Below are 17,661 nucleotides of genomic sequence, written 5' to 3'. Positions count from 1 at the left end.
TGACCATGAAAAGTTTAGATATTTTAGATAAACCTCAATTTTTAGAAAATACCTTTTTTATCCTTACTTATAATTTTTTTTTTGGAATTTGAACTTATTTTTTGTTACATTGTTTATATTGTTAATCATTTAAAAGTGACAACTTTAATAGTTGTTCAGTGATGGATTTTAAATTGTTAAATATATTTTAAAACCCTCAAATGACACAAGCTCCATGGCACAGACTCCAAGTATTATCCATGACTCATGCTGGTTTAAAGGTTACAAAACTCTATAATATTTATACTCATTTGAAGTTTTTTTACATTTATGGTTTAACAAGTAGCAACTAGAAGTCTAAACTTTTCTTTTAACAACATACTAAAAGTTTGAAAACAGATTTTCAAAATTTTTATTAGTTAAATAGAAAAAGCTACTTTATTATATACAAACATGTTAAAATTTTGATTTTTCAAAAGTGAAGTTTTTCAAGATTCATTAAAGTAACGAGTAAAATTCTAATTTCCTATAAATTGTTTTTAACACAAACACTTATTACTATGTTTATAAAAAACTAAGAAAAACTTCCAAAATTTTTATACTTTTCACTTCAGCTGAAATATTTTTTAGTTGTTATAATTTTTATTTCTTTCAGTAAAACTTTATAATAAAACGATTGAAGTTACAAAATGAATTGTTTTGTAACTTTAACACTTAGTTAAGGCTAGTTTAAACTTTTAAATATACATATTATGAACTCAGGCTGGTTTAGATATTTTCTTCATTTCACTTAATTGTTTAAAAAATCTCAGATCTTTTTATTCTTTTATTTACTATAACTAGGGTTTTTTTCATTTTTCCAGAAAATAAATAAGCTTATTTTTTGAAATACTCTTCAAAATAAAACAGCATCGCCTTAGTTAAAGTAAGATAAGTAGTATACGATCTAGAAAACTTCCCTAAAGTTAATTGATTAATACATAAGTTTTTTGAACATTGATAGTTGTTTTTAAGTTCATTTTTACTCAACTTTATATTTCTACTGATCTAAACTTTTTTATTTAAAAGTTAAGTAAATAAGTATTTTTACTAAAAAAGGCATGTATTTATCAAAACAAACAGAGTTACTCTGTGCTAATACTACCTAGGATAACTCAAGTCTACTTTTGTTGTCTACAATGTTTTAAAAATTCATGCTTGTCTGTAAAACACAGGCTAGATACTGTTCTTAATACCAACAGTAGATATTTTTACTCAGTACCGTTTGAAAAGTCTGTTTGCTATTGTTTTGCAAAAAATTGACTTTAAAAACTTTGAATAATTTTTTTCATTATTAAATTAATAACGATGTTTAAAAAAGTTTATATTTATTAATTTTGTCGTTTGATATATTTTTCTTCAATTACTAGAGTTGTAAAATAAGTAGAGTTGAACATAACTAACAGTAAATTTAGTTGGTTTTAAATTTTTTATCTTCAAAACAATAATAATAATAATACCTAACGTTCAGGTTATTCAATGAGCATCAAAATCATAGATTATAAATCAAAATTCTCATACAAGAATCATTAAGAGATATAGTGCATTCATAGAATTTTTTTTTGTTTGAACAATGTTTTATGTTGTGTTTTTTTATTTGGTTTAAACCTTTTGATCCACATAAATAGAATTTACTAAATAGAAATTTTGAAACTAAAGTCCAAAGTTTACTGATGTTTAAATCGAACTTGGATATATATTTTGTTAATTATTATATGTAAAATACTAGAGATTGAGCAAAATGTAATTGTGATACAGACACAAAAACACATTTTTAATAGGAAACTTTTTTGTTTAAGATTTCTTTTATTTTAGCTTCTATTTTTGAATTTTATAATTTGAGAAAAAAAAAAAGAGTTCAATCAGTTTTAGTGCAAAAACTACTGTAGTGTTGTTATAAAAACTATAAATTTTGTTCATATGTTTCTACTATCAGTTACAATTCAATTGTTAACAAATTTTCTCAAGATTTAAAATAAATAATTTCAAACTAAGTATTGTTGCTATTACTGTTGTGTTTATGTTTTTACTACTTGAACTTAAATTTTTTTATACCGATTTTAAACAAAAATTGTAGACTTAATAATAAATATGAACATAAAGAAATTAAAGCCAAAAGGAGTTTCATCAAAAATCGGACCTTATAAAAAGTGTACCACAAATGGTAAAACACTTAGTTTTCTAGGCCTGTGCAAAGTAAACACCAGGCAACAAATTGATGTTTTAAAACTTGGTAAGTTTGTTGTTAAAGATCTTAAAAAAGTAATATAAAATCAAAAATTGTCAAACATTGATTTTAAAAATATAAAATAAAAAAATCTTGTAATTTTTATACTAATTAAGTGATATACTTTTGGGTCATTGTTACAATAGTTATTTTTAAATTTTTCATTTTTAGTTGCTGTTATTTCATAATGTTATTAGTATATTAAATAAAATAATTAAAAAAAGTGAATTTAATCTCAAGAAGTTTCTAAATATTTTAATTTAATTATGTTATTTCAAGCTTACACTAAAAAATAATAAAAATGATACCTCGTGTCTTTATTTTGCAAGAACTAAAACAGTTCTGAACAAGAATTTAAAAGTGTCCAAGTGGTGTGCGACTCGATAACTAAAAGGTTTTTCGTGCACCAGGTCTTAGGACTCAATAATCTGAGAGTCTGTTTTTTTGTCGTTTAACAGATATTACATTATAGTAGCTCAAAAACAATAACTCAATTAATAGAAACAAAACTTACAAGTATTTGATTTTAACTAACTACTCACTATTAGTGTTCAACCTTAAGTTAACAGTAAAACTTACTGTAAGAGTACATTAGCTTTAAAAATATGTTACTAAGATGAAATTTACAAGTTATAAGTTTAAAATGGTAAAAAAATAAGTTTACAAACAACATTTAACCTATGATTTTTTTTGTAGTTAAGACAAATACTTCTTGTTATAATAATTTAATGAAATCTCATTTAATGTTTTTAGTTAAAACATACTTATTTTAAATTCTTTTTTTTAAAAGCTTAAAACTATTACCCATCTTACACTTGTTAATTTAAAACTGTAATTTAATTATAAAAAAAGTGTACCAGTTAGTGAGTTAATTGTAAAAAATACAGTCTGAAATATTGGTTTTTAATTTTTACAAAGTTTCAATTAGTTGAGTTGTTTCAATAAGATTTTGATTATAGTTGAATTAATAAATGTTTAGAATATAAAATATCTTTAAAAGTTTTAGCATATATGAGTACCACTGAAGTGTTGTATGATAGTTTTTTTAATTTACAAAGTTTCTTACTACCATCCGACACCAAGTAATAAACAAAACAATAACGTCTAGATTTTGGCTAGTAAATAATAATAATTTTTTACATATTTTTTGTATCATTATTCATAGTTGCTTTTACAGCAGTCAGCAGTCAAGGTTTTTTCATTGTTATAACGTTTTTTTGTTTCCTACAAAAAATATATTACTTTAAATATTTTAGAAAACTTAAGTATTTTCAAAATGCATTAAATATTTAATAAAACTATTCATTAGCTTTTTAGTTTCTTATGAAACTTTTTCAAAAATACTTTTAAGCTAGTCTGGACCTACCAAACGGTTGAAACAAATAAAAATGCTAAACTATTTAATAGTTAAGTACTATGTATAGATATATATATATATATATAAGAACAACACTAATTGCCAAACTTACACAGAAGACAAGAAAACTAGCAAAGAAAGTTGTATAAAAGTTTTCAAAAATAGCAAAGTTTTGCTTGATAAAAGAACAGCGAATCAAACAAGTACCAGAGTAGAAGATAAGATTACTTCCCCTAACTGTATACTATGTCTTTCCTTCTCTCAACTTTTCAGACTCAAACAATTTTCAAAAACATCTTTACGCGTTATTGAGCGTTGGTTTACAACTGCTGCTGAATCAGAAAACTTTCTAGAGTTAGACTTTAAACTAGTAGCAGCAATATTAAACAGTTCTGAGTTGTTAATTGATTCAGAGCTGCAAGTATTCAATGCAATGAACGCCTGGTTGAATTATAAAAGAATTGAACGAAGTAAACATGCGAAATATCTCTTGCAAATAGTTCGGCTTTCGTTGCTAACAGTCCCTGCTTTAGAAAATATTCAAAACAAAAATTTATGGTTAGCTGAGAATGATGAGTGCGCTAACGTTATAAATAAAATTATTAGAAACAAAAAACATCTTCATACTAGCCAAGTTAAATCTTCTTTCAGGTACTGTAGTCAAGACAACTTTAAATTTATTATTGCAGGAGGTAAACAAAGACAAGTTATCAGGGATGCTTTTACTATCGATTGTACTGACTTTTCTAGCATTAAAAGTTTACCCACAATAAACTATGGAAGACATAGGTCAAAAATTGTTTGCATCAAAGGTGAAATATACGTATTCGGTGGATATGATGATAATAAATTCAATCCAGCAATGCATATTGAAAAATACTCACCTGCTACTAACACTTGGGATGTAATAGCTCAAATGTATGATGACCGTAAATGTTTTTGTTCATGTTCATTTATTGATAGTATTTACGTGTTAGGAGGGAGAGAATTTACTAATTCTTGCCTTGTGTTTAATACCCTAAATAAAACATGGAAAGAAATTGCTAAAATGAACGGAGGTAGATATAATGCATCATGTGTTGTGTTTAGAGGTAGTGTTGTTGTTACTGGTGGAAGAAATAATTTTGCAAGATTAAACACTGTTGAGGCATACGATCATATAGATGATTCATGGACAAATATGCCAAGTATGAACTTAGAAAGGTGTACTCATAAATCTGTTGCAATAAAAAACAAACTGTTTGTTTTTGGTGTTTTGAATTGTCCGAGTGTTGAAGTTTTCGATTCGTGTTCTAAAAAGTTCGTCTTGTTGCAACGTGTTGCTGTTTGTTTAATGTCTTTATACATGCCTGGCGTCATTTCAATTGGAAATAAAATTCTTATATTTAGCAACGACAAAGGATTAGTATGTACTTATGACGTTGAAAATGCTGAGTGGTCACAACAATCATGTGATGCGTTAAAACAAATCGAGTACTTTTCCTTTGCAAGTATACCTAAGTAAACTGTAACAAAGATATAAAAAAGTTTGTAATGAAACTTTATTACTTGATTACTTTAACAAAATTTTAAATAATTTATTTGAAACTTTTATAATATTCTTTGTTCTACGAAAGATTTGAAGGAGTAGATTATTTCAGTAAAGATATTTTTAAACTTTTTTCTATCGTATTAAAAAACTGAAGTTCTAAATTGTTTTAATTTTAAGAACATATTTGTTTTTAACTGATTAAATTACAACTTTAGAGACAAATATATTTTTTATTTTACGCTAAAGATGAATTTATTTAATTTTTTTTTTAATTGTGTCTAATAAAAGATTAAATAGCGTTCTTTAATGTTGTAATTTCTTTAGAACTAAGAAATCAACTTAAGTTTGAAGTAATAAATTTAAAACTTGATTTTGCTTGATTTTTTTTATTGAAGGTTACATGACAATTCAAATTCGGACAATTAAAACTCCGACAATTTAATTTAAAAATTAAAGGGGCGTAACAGAAAAAGTGATATATATTTAAAGAAAAAAAATGCAAAAAGTATGTATTTAGGTGTTATAAATATCTTTAAGGCATTTTTTTCTATTTGTAAAAAATTTTATATGTTTGGGGACGTTTAAAAACAAATAACTAAATTTTAAAAGTAATTTTGTTTATATTTAAAAAAACATTTAGTATTTTACCAAAAAAGATTTGAAAATGAAAATAAGACCTAGATACATATTTATATTTTTTATAATATATGTTACTTATTGAGTTATGCCTCTTAATTTATTTTTTAAATATAAGTGGTCTGAATTTGAATTCTCGTGAACCTTTTATAACAAATCATTAATTTAAAATCTATCTAAAGAAAACTACTTAGAGTTTAGATAAAATATTTAAAAAAATTATAACTTAATAAGATATAAAGGTTTAAAAGGCATGATGTTTAAAAATACTATCAATTTTTTTTAGTATTTTATTTACTTCAAAAAAAAACCGTAAATAAAGTAATAAAAAAAACTTGTTTCAGTTATACCTAAAAATTTTTTACAAAATATCAATAAAATGCCTAATATATAGATTGATTACAATGGTAATTTATTTCAATTGTTTTGAATTACAACGATTACTGCTACACCTAAGAATAGTCCCTACTTAATTTGTTAATTGTGTTCTGATAAAAATACCAAGTCTAGACTGATAAATCGTTAGTTAGTTACTATGCTTAGACCATAACTAAAATTTAATTTAGTACTTAAGCTTTTCATTACGTGTACATTAGTAAGGGAGTGATAAAATATGCACGAAGGGTCGCACATGCACGCAAGGTGACTTTTCAACAATGAGTAATTATTTAGCAAAGGATAATTTAAGCAAAAAAATTATTATTTTATAAAAACAAAATATTAATAAGATATTACTGAGAAAAAGGCAAGGGTGGTAGTGGTAAAATAGTGGTACAAAAAAAAGTAAAATCAAAACACCGACCAAGGTTGAAAGTACAGTTATGTTGTAAAAAACAAATATATTACAAACGAAAAAAAATAAAAATTAAATAAAATAGAAAAATTATAAAAAGAAATAAATATACGGAGTCTAAATTAAAGTGTAAGAATAAGGGGCAACAAGTGATAGTTAAAATAACAAATGCAAATACAACAATAAAATCAAATCACCAGAAGAAAAAAGTAACTAAGGGTAAGGGGTAATTGCGATAGTAATATACGAACTATAATTAATACTAAGTTAATAAACATTGAAAATTCAACCCGTGCAACAGTCACCCTTTGTGCATTTTTAACACTTTTTACATTAGGGTGCTTATAAATACGGCGATACTTACTTTTCTCATGATTATTTTTATATTCGGCAAAAAAACCATCTTTGCAAAATTTTAGTTGATTTGAAGAAACTTTTCGACTTTCTAAAAATCATTCCAATGCAAAGTGATTTCTATCCAAAAATGCGAATATCTTAGTTGAAAACAGCTTTTAAATTAATTTTTCAACAATGTCTGGTTTTAAAAACTTTTAGTGTGTTTTTAATTAATAATTTTTATTTGATGTTTAATTACCTTGATAAACTTAAGCTGTGCAGAAGTGACCCACAGTGCTTAATAAACGCATCGTGCTCAAATGAAATCTTGCAAATGTGAACACCCGTACTAAAGCCAAGCCGTGCAAAAGTGACGTCTGGTGCTTAATTGTGGCTGTGCTGAACTGACCCAGTGTAATTTTGCCTTTTAAGATAATTTTTGCCGGTTATATATAATTTTTATTAGCATGGTTCAACAAAACACGTTGCCAAACATTGGAATCTTTAAAAAACCTGGAATTCGAAAATTTAGGATAGAAAATACTTGAAAAAAAAAAGAATTTGAGAAATTATTTAAAACAAACTCAAAACTTAAAACAAAAATCACCAAAAAATCTTATTTTAATCTATTTTTATAGAAAAGTACAAAGTTTCTCACTAGATACAAAAATTATACTACAAAGATAAAAAAAATACTATATCATTACGTTTTATTTCATTAAAAACACGTGTAAAATTGTTTTAATGTCTTCTTTCAATGTTGTTATACTATTTTAGACAGTTTTTAAACTATATTTTATACTAAAAATGGACTGAAAACTTGTTTTTTATAACCTTAAATAAATTCAGAATGCTTATTTAAAAATTACAAAAAACGTTAAGCTACTCTAATATTATTTTACACAAATATTGTTTTTAAGTCTTAACTGATCTAAAGTTTAAAAACTTAAAGTCAGATTTTTAAAAACATTTATTCCCACTTTAGTCAACATCTATCAAATGCAGATGCATACACATACAACCTTTCTTCTAATTACCAAGATGACAAATTAACATGTGGTATTAGTAGTTTGCACCAAAAGCAAACATTTAGGGGGGATTTGAAAAAAAAAACTTTGGATGACTCAGGGCAGTTTAAGGTTCACTCAAGTTAGTTATCGTAAATTAAAGTTTAAGTATATGAATTTCCGGCATGATGCAGTTCATTTTAAAAGTAGGATAAATGGAGTTTAAGTTGTAATTTTTAAAGAACTGAATCATTCCCTGTTAGATGACAAAATTTTAAATTAATTTTTACTTATTTTAGTTTCTGTCGTCTAACTATACTAATTCCCTTTGAATCTTACAACAAAAAACACTATGCTTTTGCAAATTAATTCAATTTAAATATCATATATTTTTAAGTACTCTTGTTCAAGTTTTTTTCTGTAATGTTCACCATTTTTGTTTTTAAAAATGTATTGTAAATGTATTTGTACATTGTATTGTCGTAACACTCTTTTTTATCTAATTGAAATGATACTAGTCAACTAAATAAACACCACGCTTAAAAATTTTTAAAAAACTTTAAAAATAATAACCTAAAACTAAATTTATACTTGTATTTGATTTGAAATAAATATGCCATGAAAAAAATCCTTCTTTATTTTATAAAACTATTTACATCTTAAAAACTGTAAAAAAATCTCATCACTAACAATGTATTATTTATATAAAAAGTATTAGAAAAAGTATTGTTTTAAAATTATATGATAGATTTTGCTTCAAAACAAGTTATTTGAAAAGAAACTGTATTAAAAAATGGTTACGTAACAATATAATATCTTGAAAGAAAAATATTTAAGAAGCCCCAACTAAAAAGGAGTAAGGATTTCTTAAAATTAATAAACGGTTATGTGGGTTTAAACAAGGGAAAACAGACTGCAGCCTGCAGGCAACATTTAAAGTTTTTATAAACAGTATGATATAAATTTCTTTTTTTTTAAATTGTTCTAAAGTTTTAGTTTTATCTGTAAAATATAGTTTATTGCCTTTATTTTTCTTTAAAAGAAAAATAAAACGTATTCCTTTTAAAATAAAAATTAAAATATTTTAATTTTGACCTGTCAACTCCTTGTCTAAATAATAAATGTTAATGCAATGTTAAGCTTTATTAAGTTTAACTTGTTTATTTAATAGTTAGAACTTAAACTTTCATACTTATATTTAACAAATAAACTTATCAAAATCTATAGACGAGAACTGTTTGTAATAGTTATTATTTTTTAAATATGGTATTTTGTTTCACAAAAATTACTATTAATATATTACTAATGTAATAGATTTAAACATAAGTACTCAAATAGACAATTAATATTTAATTACTAATTAAACAAATTTTTTAAAAGTATAGAAATGTAAGTTAAATTACAAATGTTTTTGAATAAATCATATCTCAAATTTCTGTTTAATATATGTAGAACAAAAATATTAAGTAATAGATTTAGACATAATTACAAAATAGAACAATTGGTTTTGTTGATGAAAACTCATAAATGTAACTTGAAATAAATTTTTTTTTGAATAAATCATGTCTCAAATATTTTATTATTATATGTAGGTTAAAAAGTTATATAACAGAATTACGCATAAGTACACAAAAGAACAGTTGATATTGTTGAGTAGAGCTCAGAAACAAATGTTGAAATAAAAATTATTTTGAATGAATCATGTCTTAAATTTGTGCTAAATATATGTAGTACAAAAAAGTTTTATAATACATTTTTATAAGTACAAGAGTAACAGTAAATTAAATAAAGTAAAAAATAAATTTTGTAATTATTACTTTTTTAATTGATAACAAAACAAATTATAATACAGGTTATTTAATGAGCAACTAAATCGTAGATTTGAACACTATAAAACTCTAATAAGGACCAATAAGAGATATAGTAAACTCATAAGTTTAATTTTTTAATACTAAATTTTGTGTTTTTCATTTAGTCTTTTGTTTCAACATTTTCGGTAAACAAATGTAATAATTAAATATAAATGTTAAAATTATATATTTGTTAAAATTTAAAGCATGTTAAGATGTTTTATACTTAGTAAGGATTTGAAGTAGCTAATTATTAGTTTCTAAGTAAGACGTTAGCCATATATAAGGAATACATTATTTTAAAAGAAACACAAAGATAGTATACATAACAAGTAGAGTTAAAAGCAAAAGATTTACTACCTATATCTTCTGTTTATAGAAGTTTATAGAAGCACATGCACGCAAGGTGACTTTTCAACAATGAGTAATTATTTAGCAAAGGATAATTTAAGCAAAAAATTTATTATTTTATAAAAACAAAATATTAATAAGATATTACTGAGAAAAAGGCAAGGGTGGTAGTGGTAAAATAGTGGTACAAAAAAAAGTAAAATCAAAACACCGACCAAGGTTGAAAGTACAGTTATGTTGTAAAAAACAAATATATTACAAACGAAAAAAAATAAAAATTAAATAAAATAGAAAAATTATAAAAAGAAATAAATATACGGAGTCTAAATTAAAGTGTAAGAATAAGGGGCAACAAGTGATACTTAAAATAACAAATGCAAATACAACAATAAAATCAAATCACAAGAAAAAAAAAGTAACTAAGGGTAAGGGGTAATTGCGATAGTAATATACGAACTATAATTAATACTAAGTTAATAAACATTGAAAATTCAACCCGTGCAACAGTCACCCTTTGTGCATTTTTAACACTTTTTACATTAGGGTGCTTATAAATACGGCGATACTTACTTTTCTCATGATTATTTTTATATTCGGCAAAAAAACCATCTTTGCAAAATTTTAGTTGATTTGAAGAAACTTTTCGACTTTCTAAAAATCATTCCAATGCAAAGTGATTTCTATCCAAAAATGCGAATATCTTAGTTGAAAACAGCTTTTAAATTAATTTTTCAACAATGTCTGGTTTTAAAAACTTTAAGTGTGTTTTTAATTAATAATTTTTATTTGATGTTTAATTACCTTGATAAACTTAAGCTGTGCAGAAGTGACCCACAGTGATTTTAAACAAAAGTTGTAGAATTAATAATTAATATGAACATAAATAAATTAAAGCCAAAAGAAGTTTCATCAAAAATCGGACCTTATAAAAAGTGTACCACAAATGATAAAACACTTAGTTTTCAAGGCCTGTGCAAAGTAAACACCAGGCAACAAATTGATGTTTTAAAACTTGGTAAGTTTGTTGTTAAAAGATCTTATAACAGTAATATAAAATCAAAAATTGTCAAACATTGTTTTTAAAACTTTAAAATAAAAAAATCTTGTTATTGATTTATACTAATTAAGTGATATACTTTTGGGTCATTGTTACAATAGTTATTTTTAAATTTTTCATATTAGTTGCTGTTATTTCATAATGTTATTAGTATATTAAATAAAATAATTGAAAAAAGTGAATTTAATCTCAAGAAGTTCTAAATATTTTATTTTAATTATATCATTTCAAGCTTACACTAAAAAATAATAAAAATGATACCTCGTGTCTTTATTTTGCAAGAACTAAAACAGTTCTTAACAAGAATTTAAAAGTATCCAAGTGGTGTGCGACTCGATAACCAAAAGGTTTTTCGTGCACCAGGTCTTAGGACTCAATAATCTGAGAGTCTGTTTTTTTGTCGTTTAACAGATATTACATTATAGTAGCTCAAAAACAATAACTCAATTAATAGAAACAAAACTTACAAGTATTTGATTTTAACTAACTACTCACTATTAGTGTTCAACCTTAAGTTAACAGTAAAACTTACTGTAAGAGTACATTAGCTTTAAAAATATGTTACTAAGATGAAATTTACAAGTTATAAGTTTAAAATGGTAAAAAAATAAGTTTACAAACAACATTTAACCTATGATTTTTTTTGTAGTTAAGACAAATACTTCTTGTTATAATAATTTAATGAAATCTCATTTAATGTTTTTAGTTAAAACATACTTATTTTAAATTCTTTTTTTTAAAAGCTTAAAACTATTACCCATCTTACACTTGTTAATTTAAAACTGTAATTTAATTATAAAAAAAGTGTACCAGTTAGTGAGTTAATTGTAAAAAATACAGTCTGAAATATTGGTTTTTAATTTTTACAAAGTTTCAATTAGTTGAGTTGTTTCAATAAGATTTTGATTATAGTTGAATTAATAAATGTTTAGAATATAAAATATCTTTAAAAGTTTTAGCATATATGAGTACCACTGAAGTGTTGTATGATAGTTTTTTTAATTTACAAAGTTTATTACTACCATCCGACACCAAGTAATAAACAAAACAATAACGTCTAGATTTTGGCTAGTAAATAATAATAATTTTTTACATATTTTTTGTATCATTATTCATAGTTGCTTTTACAGCAGTCAGCAGTCAAGGTTTTTTCATTGTTATAACGTTTTTTTGTTTCCTACAAAAAATATATTACTTTAAATATTTTAGAAAACTTAAGTATTTTCAAAATGCATTAAATATTTAATAAAACTATTCATTAGCTTTTTAGTTTCTTATGAAACTTTTTCAAAAATACTTTTAAGCTAGTCTGGACCTACCAAACGGTTGAAACAAAATAAAAATGCTAAACAATTTAATAGTTAAGTACTATGTATAGATATAGATATATATATATATAAGAACAACACTAATTGCCAAACTTACACAGAAGACAAGAAAACTAGCAAAGAAAGTTGTATAAAAGTTTTCAAAAATAGCAAAGTTTTGCTTGATAAAAGAACAGCGAATCATACAAGTACCAGAGTAGAAGATAAGATTACTTCCCTCAACTGTATACTATGTCTTTCCTTCTCTCAACTTTTTAGACTCAAACAACTTTCAAAAACATCTTTACGCGTTATTGAGCGTTGGTTTACAACTGTTGCTGAATCAGAAAACTTTCTAGAGTTAGACTTTAAACTAGTAGCTGCAATATTAAACAGTTCTGAGTTGTTAATTGATTCAGAGCTGCAAGTATTCAATGCAATGAATGCCTGGTTGAATTATAAAAGAATTGAACGAAGTAAACATGCGAAATATCTCTTGCAAATAGTTCGGCTTTCGTTGCTAACAGTTCCTGCTTTAGAAAATATTCAAAACAAAAGTTTATGGTTAGCTGAGAATGATGAGTGCGCTAACGTTATAAATAAAATTATTAGAAACAAAAAACATCTTCATACTAGCCAAGTTAAATCTTCTTTCAGGTACTGTAGTCAAGACAACTTTAAATTTATTATTGCAGGAGGTAAACAAAGACAAGTTATCAGGGATGCTTTTACTATCGATTTTACTGACTTTTCTAGCATTAAAAGTTTACCCACAATAAACTATGGAAGACATAGGTCAAAAATTGTTTGCATCAAAGGTGAAATATACGTATTCGGTGGATATGATGATAATAAATTCAATCCAGCAATGCATATTGAAAAATACTCACCTGCTACTAACACTTGGGATGTAATAGCTCAAATGTATGATGACCGTAAATGTTTTTGTTCATGTTCATTTATTGATAGTATTTACGTGTTAGGAGGGAGAGAATTTACTAATTCTTGCCTTGTGTTTAATACCCTAAATAAAACATGGAAAGAAATTGCTAAAATGAACGGAGGTAGATATAATGCATCATGTGTTGTGTTTAGAGGTAGTGTTGTTGTTACTGGTGGAAGAAATAATTTTGCAAGATTAAACACTGTTGAGGCATACGATCATATAGATGATTCATGGACAAATATGCCAAGTATGAACTTAGAAAGGTGTACTCATAAATCTGTTGCAATAAAAAACAAACTGTTTGTTTTTGGTGTTTTGAATTGTCCGAGTGTTGAAGTTTTTGATTCGTGTTCTAAAAAGTTCGTCTTGTTGCAACGTGTTGCTGTTTGTTTAATGTCTTTATACATGCCTGGCGTCATTTCAATTGGAAATAAAATTCTTATATTTAGCAACGACAAAGGATTAGTATGTACTTATGACGTTGAAAATGCTGAGTGGTCACAACAATCATGTGATGCGTTAAAACAAATCGAGTACTTTTCCTTTGCAAGTATACCTAAGTAAACTGTAACAAAGATATAAAAAAGTTTGTAATGAAACTTTATTACTTGATTACTTTAACAAAATTTTAAATAATTTATTTGAAACTTTTATAATATTCTTTGTTCTACGAAAGATTTGAAGGAGTAGATTATTTCAGTAAAGATATTTTTAAACTTTTTTCTATCGTATTAAAAAACTGAAGTTCTAAATTGTTTTAATTTTAAGAACATATTTGTTTTTAACTGATTAAATTATAAATTTAGAGACAAATATATTTTTTATTTTACGCTAAAGATGAATTTATTTAATTTTTTTTTTAATTGTGTCTAATAAAAGATTAAATAGCGTTCTTTAATGTTGTAATTTCTTTAGAACTAAGAAATCAACTTAAGTTTGAAGTAATAAATTTAAAACTTGATTTTGCTTGATTTTTTTTATTGAAGGTTACATGACAATTCAAATTCGGACAATTAAAACTCCGACAATTTAATTTAAAAAAAAAAAAATTAAAGGGGCGTAACAGAAAAAGTGATATATATTTAAAGAAAAAAAATGCAAAAAGTATGTATTTAGGTGTTATAAATATCTTTAAGGCATTTTTTTCTATTTGTAAAAAATTTTATATGTTTGGGGACGTTTAAAAACAAATAACTAAATTTTAAAAGTAATTTTGTTTATATTTAAAAAAACATTTAGTATTTTACCAAAAAAGATTTGAAAATGAAAATAAGACCTAGATACATATTTATATTTTTTATAATATATGTTACTTATTGAGTTATGCCTCTTAATTTATTTTTTAAATATAAGTGGTCTGAATTTGAATTCTCGTGAACCTTTTATAACAAATCATTAATTTAAAATCTATCTAAAGAAAACTACTTAGAGTTTAGATAAAATATTTAAAAAAATTATAACTTAATAAGATATAAAGGTTTAAAAGGCATGATGTTTAAAAATACTATCAATTTTTTTTAGTATTTTATTTACTTCAAAAAAAAACCGTAAATAAAGTAATAAAAAAAACTTGTTTCAGTTATACCTAAAAATTTTTTACAAAATATCAATAAAATGCCTAATATATAGATTGATTACAATGGTAATTTATTTCAATTGTTTTGAATTACAACGATTACTGCTACACCTAAGAATAGTCCCTACTTAATTTGTTAATTGTGTTCTGATAAAAATACCAAGTCTAGACTGATAAATCGTTAGTTAGTTACTATGCTTAGACCATAACTAAAATTTAATTTAGTACTTAAGCTTTACATTAGTAAGCTTACGTGTACATTAGTAAGGGAGTGATAAAATATGCACGAAGGGTCGCACATGCACGCAAGGTGACTTTTCAACAATGAGTAATTATTTAGCAAAGGATAATTTAAGCAAAAAAATTACTATTTTATAAAAACAAAATATTAATAAGATATTACTGAGAAAAAGGCAAGGGTGGTAGTGGTAAAATAGTGGTACAAAAAAAAGTAAAATCAAAACACCGACCAAGGTTGAAAGTACAGTTATGCTGTAAAAAACAAATATATTACAAACGAAAAAAAAATAAAAATTAAATAAAATAGAAAAATTATAAAAAGAAATAAATATACGGAGTCTAAATTAAAGTGTAAGAATAAGGGGCAACAAGTGATAGTTAAAATAACAAATGCAAATACAACAATAAAATCAAATCACCAGAAAAAAAAAGTAACTAAGGGTAAGGGGTAATTGCGATAGTAATATACGAACTATAATTAATACTAAGTTAATAAACATTGAAAATTCAACCCGTGCAACAGTCACCCTTTGTGCATTTTTAACACTTTTTACATTAGGGTGCTTATAAATACGGCGATACTTACTTTTCTCATGATTATTTTTATATTCGGCAAAAAAACCATCTTTGCAAAATTTTAGTTGATTTGAAGAAACTTTTCGACTTTCTAAAAATCATTCCAATGCAAAGTGATTTCTATCCAAAAATGCGAATATCTTAGTTGAAAACAGCTTTTAAATTAATTTTTCAACAATGTCTGGTTTTAAAAACTTTTAGTGTGTTTTTAATTAATAATTTTTATTTGATGTTTAATTACCTTGATAAACTTAAGCTGTGCAGAAGTGACCCACAGTGCTTAATAAACGCATCGTGCTCAAATGAAATCTTGCAAATGTGAACACCCGTACTAAAGCCAAGCCGTGCAAAAGTGACGTCTGGTGCTTAATTGTGGCTGTGCTGAACTGACCCAGTGTAATTTTGCCTTTTAAGATCATTTTTGCCGGTTATATATAATTTTTATTAGCATGGTTCAACAAAACACGTTGCCAAACATTGGAATCTTTAAAAAACCTGGAATTCGAAAATTTAGGATAGAAAATACTTGAAAAAAAAAAGAATTTGAGAAATTATTTAAAACAAACTCAAAACTTAAAACAAAAACCACCAAAAAATCTTATTTTAATCTATTTTTATAGAAAAGTACAAAGTTTCTCACTAGATACAAAAATTATATTACAAAGATAAAAAAAATACTATATCATTACGTTTTATTTCATTAAAAACACGTGTAAAATTGTTTTAATGTCTTCTTTCAATGTTGTTATACTATTTTCGACAGTTTTTAAACTATATTTTATACTAAAAATGGACTTAAAACTTGTTTTTTATAACCTTAAATAAATTCAGAATGCTTATTTAAAAATTACAAAAAACGTTAAGCTACTCTAATATTATTTTACACAAATATTGTTTTTAAGTCTTAACTGATCTAAAGTTTAAAAACTTAAAGTCAGATTTTTAAAAACATTTATTCCCACTTTAGTCAACATCTATCAAATGCAGATGCATACACATACAACCTTTCTTCTAATTACCAAGATGACAAATTAACATGTGGTATTAGTAGTTTGCACCAAAAGCAAACATTTAGGGGGGATTTGAAAAAAAAAACTTTGGATGACTCAGGGCAGTTTAAGGTTCACTCAAGTTAGTTATCGTAAATTAAAGTTTAAGTATATGAATTTCCGGCATGATGCAGTTCATTTTAAAAGTAGGATAAATGGAGTTTAAGTTGTAATTTTTAAAGAACTGAATCATTCCCTGTTAGATGACAAAATTTTAAATTAATTTTTACTTATTTTAGTTTCTGTCGTCTAACTATACTAATTCCCTTTGAATCTTACAACAAAAAACACTATGCTTTTGCAAATTAATTCAATTTAAATATCATATATTTTTAAGTACTCTTGTTCAAGTTTTTTTCTGTAATGTTCACCATTTTTGTTTTTAAAAATGTATTGTAAATGTATTTGTACATTGTATTGTCGTAACACTCTTTTTTATCTAATTGAAATGATACTAGTCAACTAAATAAACACCACGCTTAAAAATTTTTAAAAAACTTTAAAAATAATAACCTAAAACTAAATTTATACTTGTATTTGATTTGAAATAAATATGCCATGAAAAAAATCCTTCTTTATTTTATAAAACTATTTACATCTTAAAAACTGTAAAAAAATCTCATCACTAACAATGTATTATTTATATAAAAAGTATTAGAAAAAGTATTGTTTTAAAATTATATGATAGATTTTGCTTCAAAACAAGTTATTTGAAAAGAAACTGTATTAAAAAATGGTTACGTAACAATATAATATCTCGAAAGAAAAGTATTTAAGAAGCCCTTCTAAAAAATTTAATAATTA

General features: G+C 24.7%; 1 protein-coding gene across 1 annotated transcript; it reads left to right on the top strand.

Annotated features, from left to right (window-relative positions):
* The first annotated feature begins 4,035 nt into the window (after window positions 1–4,035).
* Window positions 4,036–5,106, top strand: LOC145850035 (kelch-like protein 35). The gene has a single exon (XM_082955178.1). It carries the CDS (start codon window positions 4,036–4,038, stop codon window positions 5,104–5,106), a length of 1,071 nt encoding a protein of 356 aa, XP_082811304.1.
* The last annotated feature ends 12,555 nt before the right edge of the window (window positions 5,107–17,661 follow it).

The sequence above is a fragment of the Thalia democratica genome, chromosome 2, assembly GCF_965202585.1.
Source record: "Thalia democratica chromosome 2, ktThaDemo2.hap1.1, whole genome shotgun sequence".
In the NCBI taxonomy this organism is placed as follows: domain Eukaryota; kingdom Metazoa; phylum Chordata; class Thaliacea; order Salpida; family Salpidae; genus Thalia; species Thalia democratica.
Note: the sequence above shows the minus strand (reverse complement) of the source record. Positions and strands in the feature narration are given on the sequence as shown.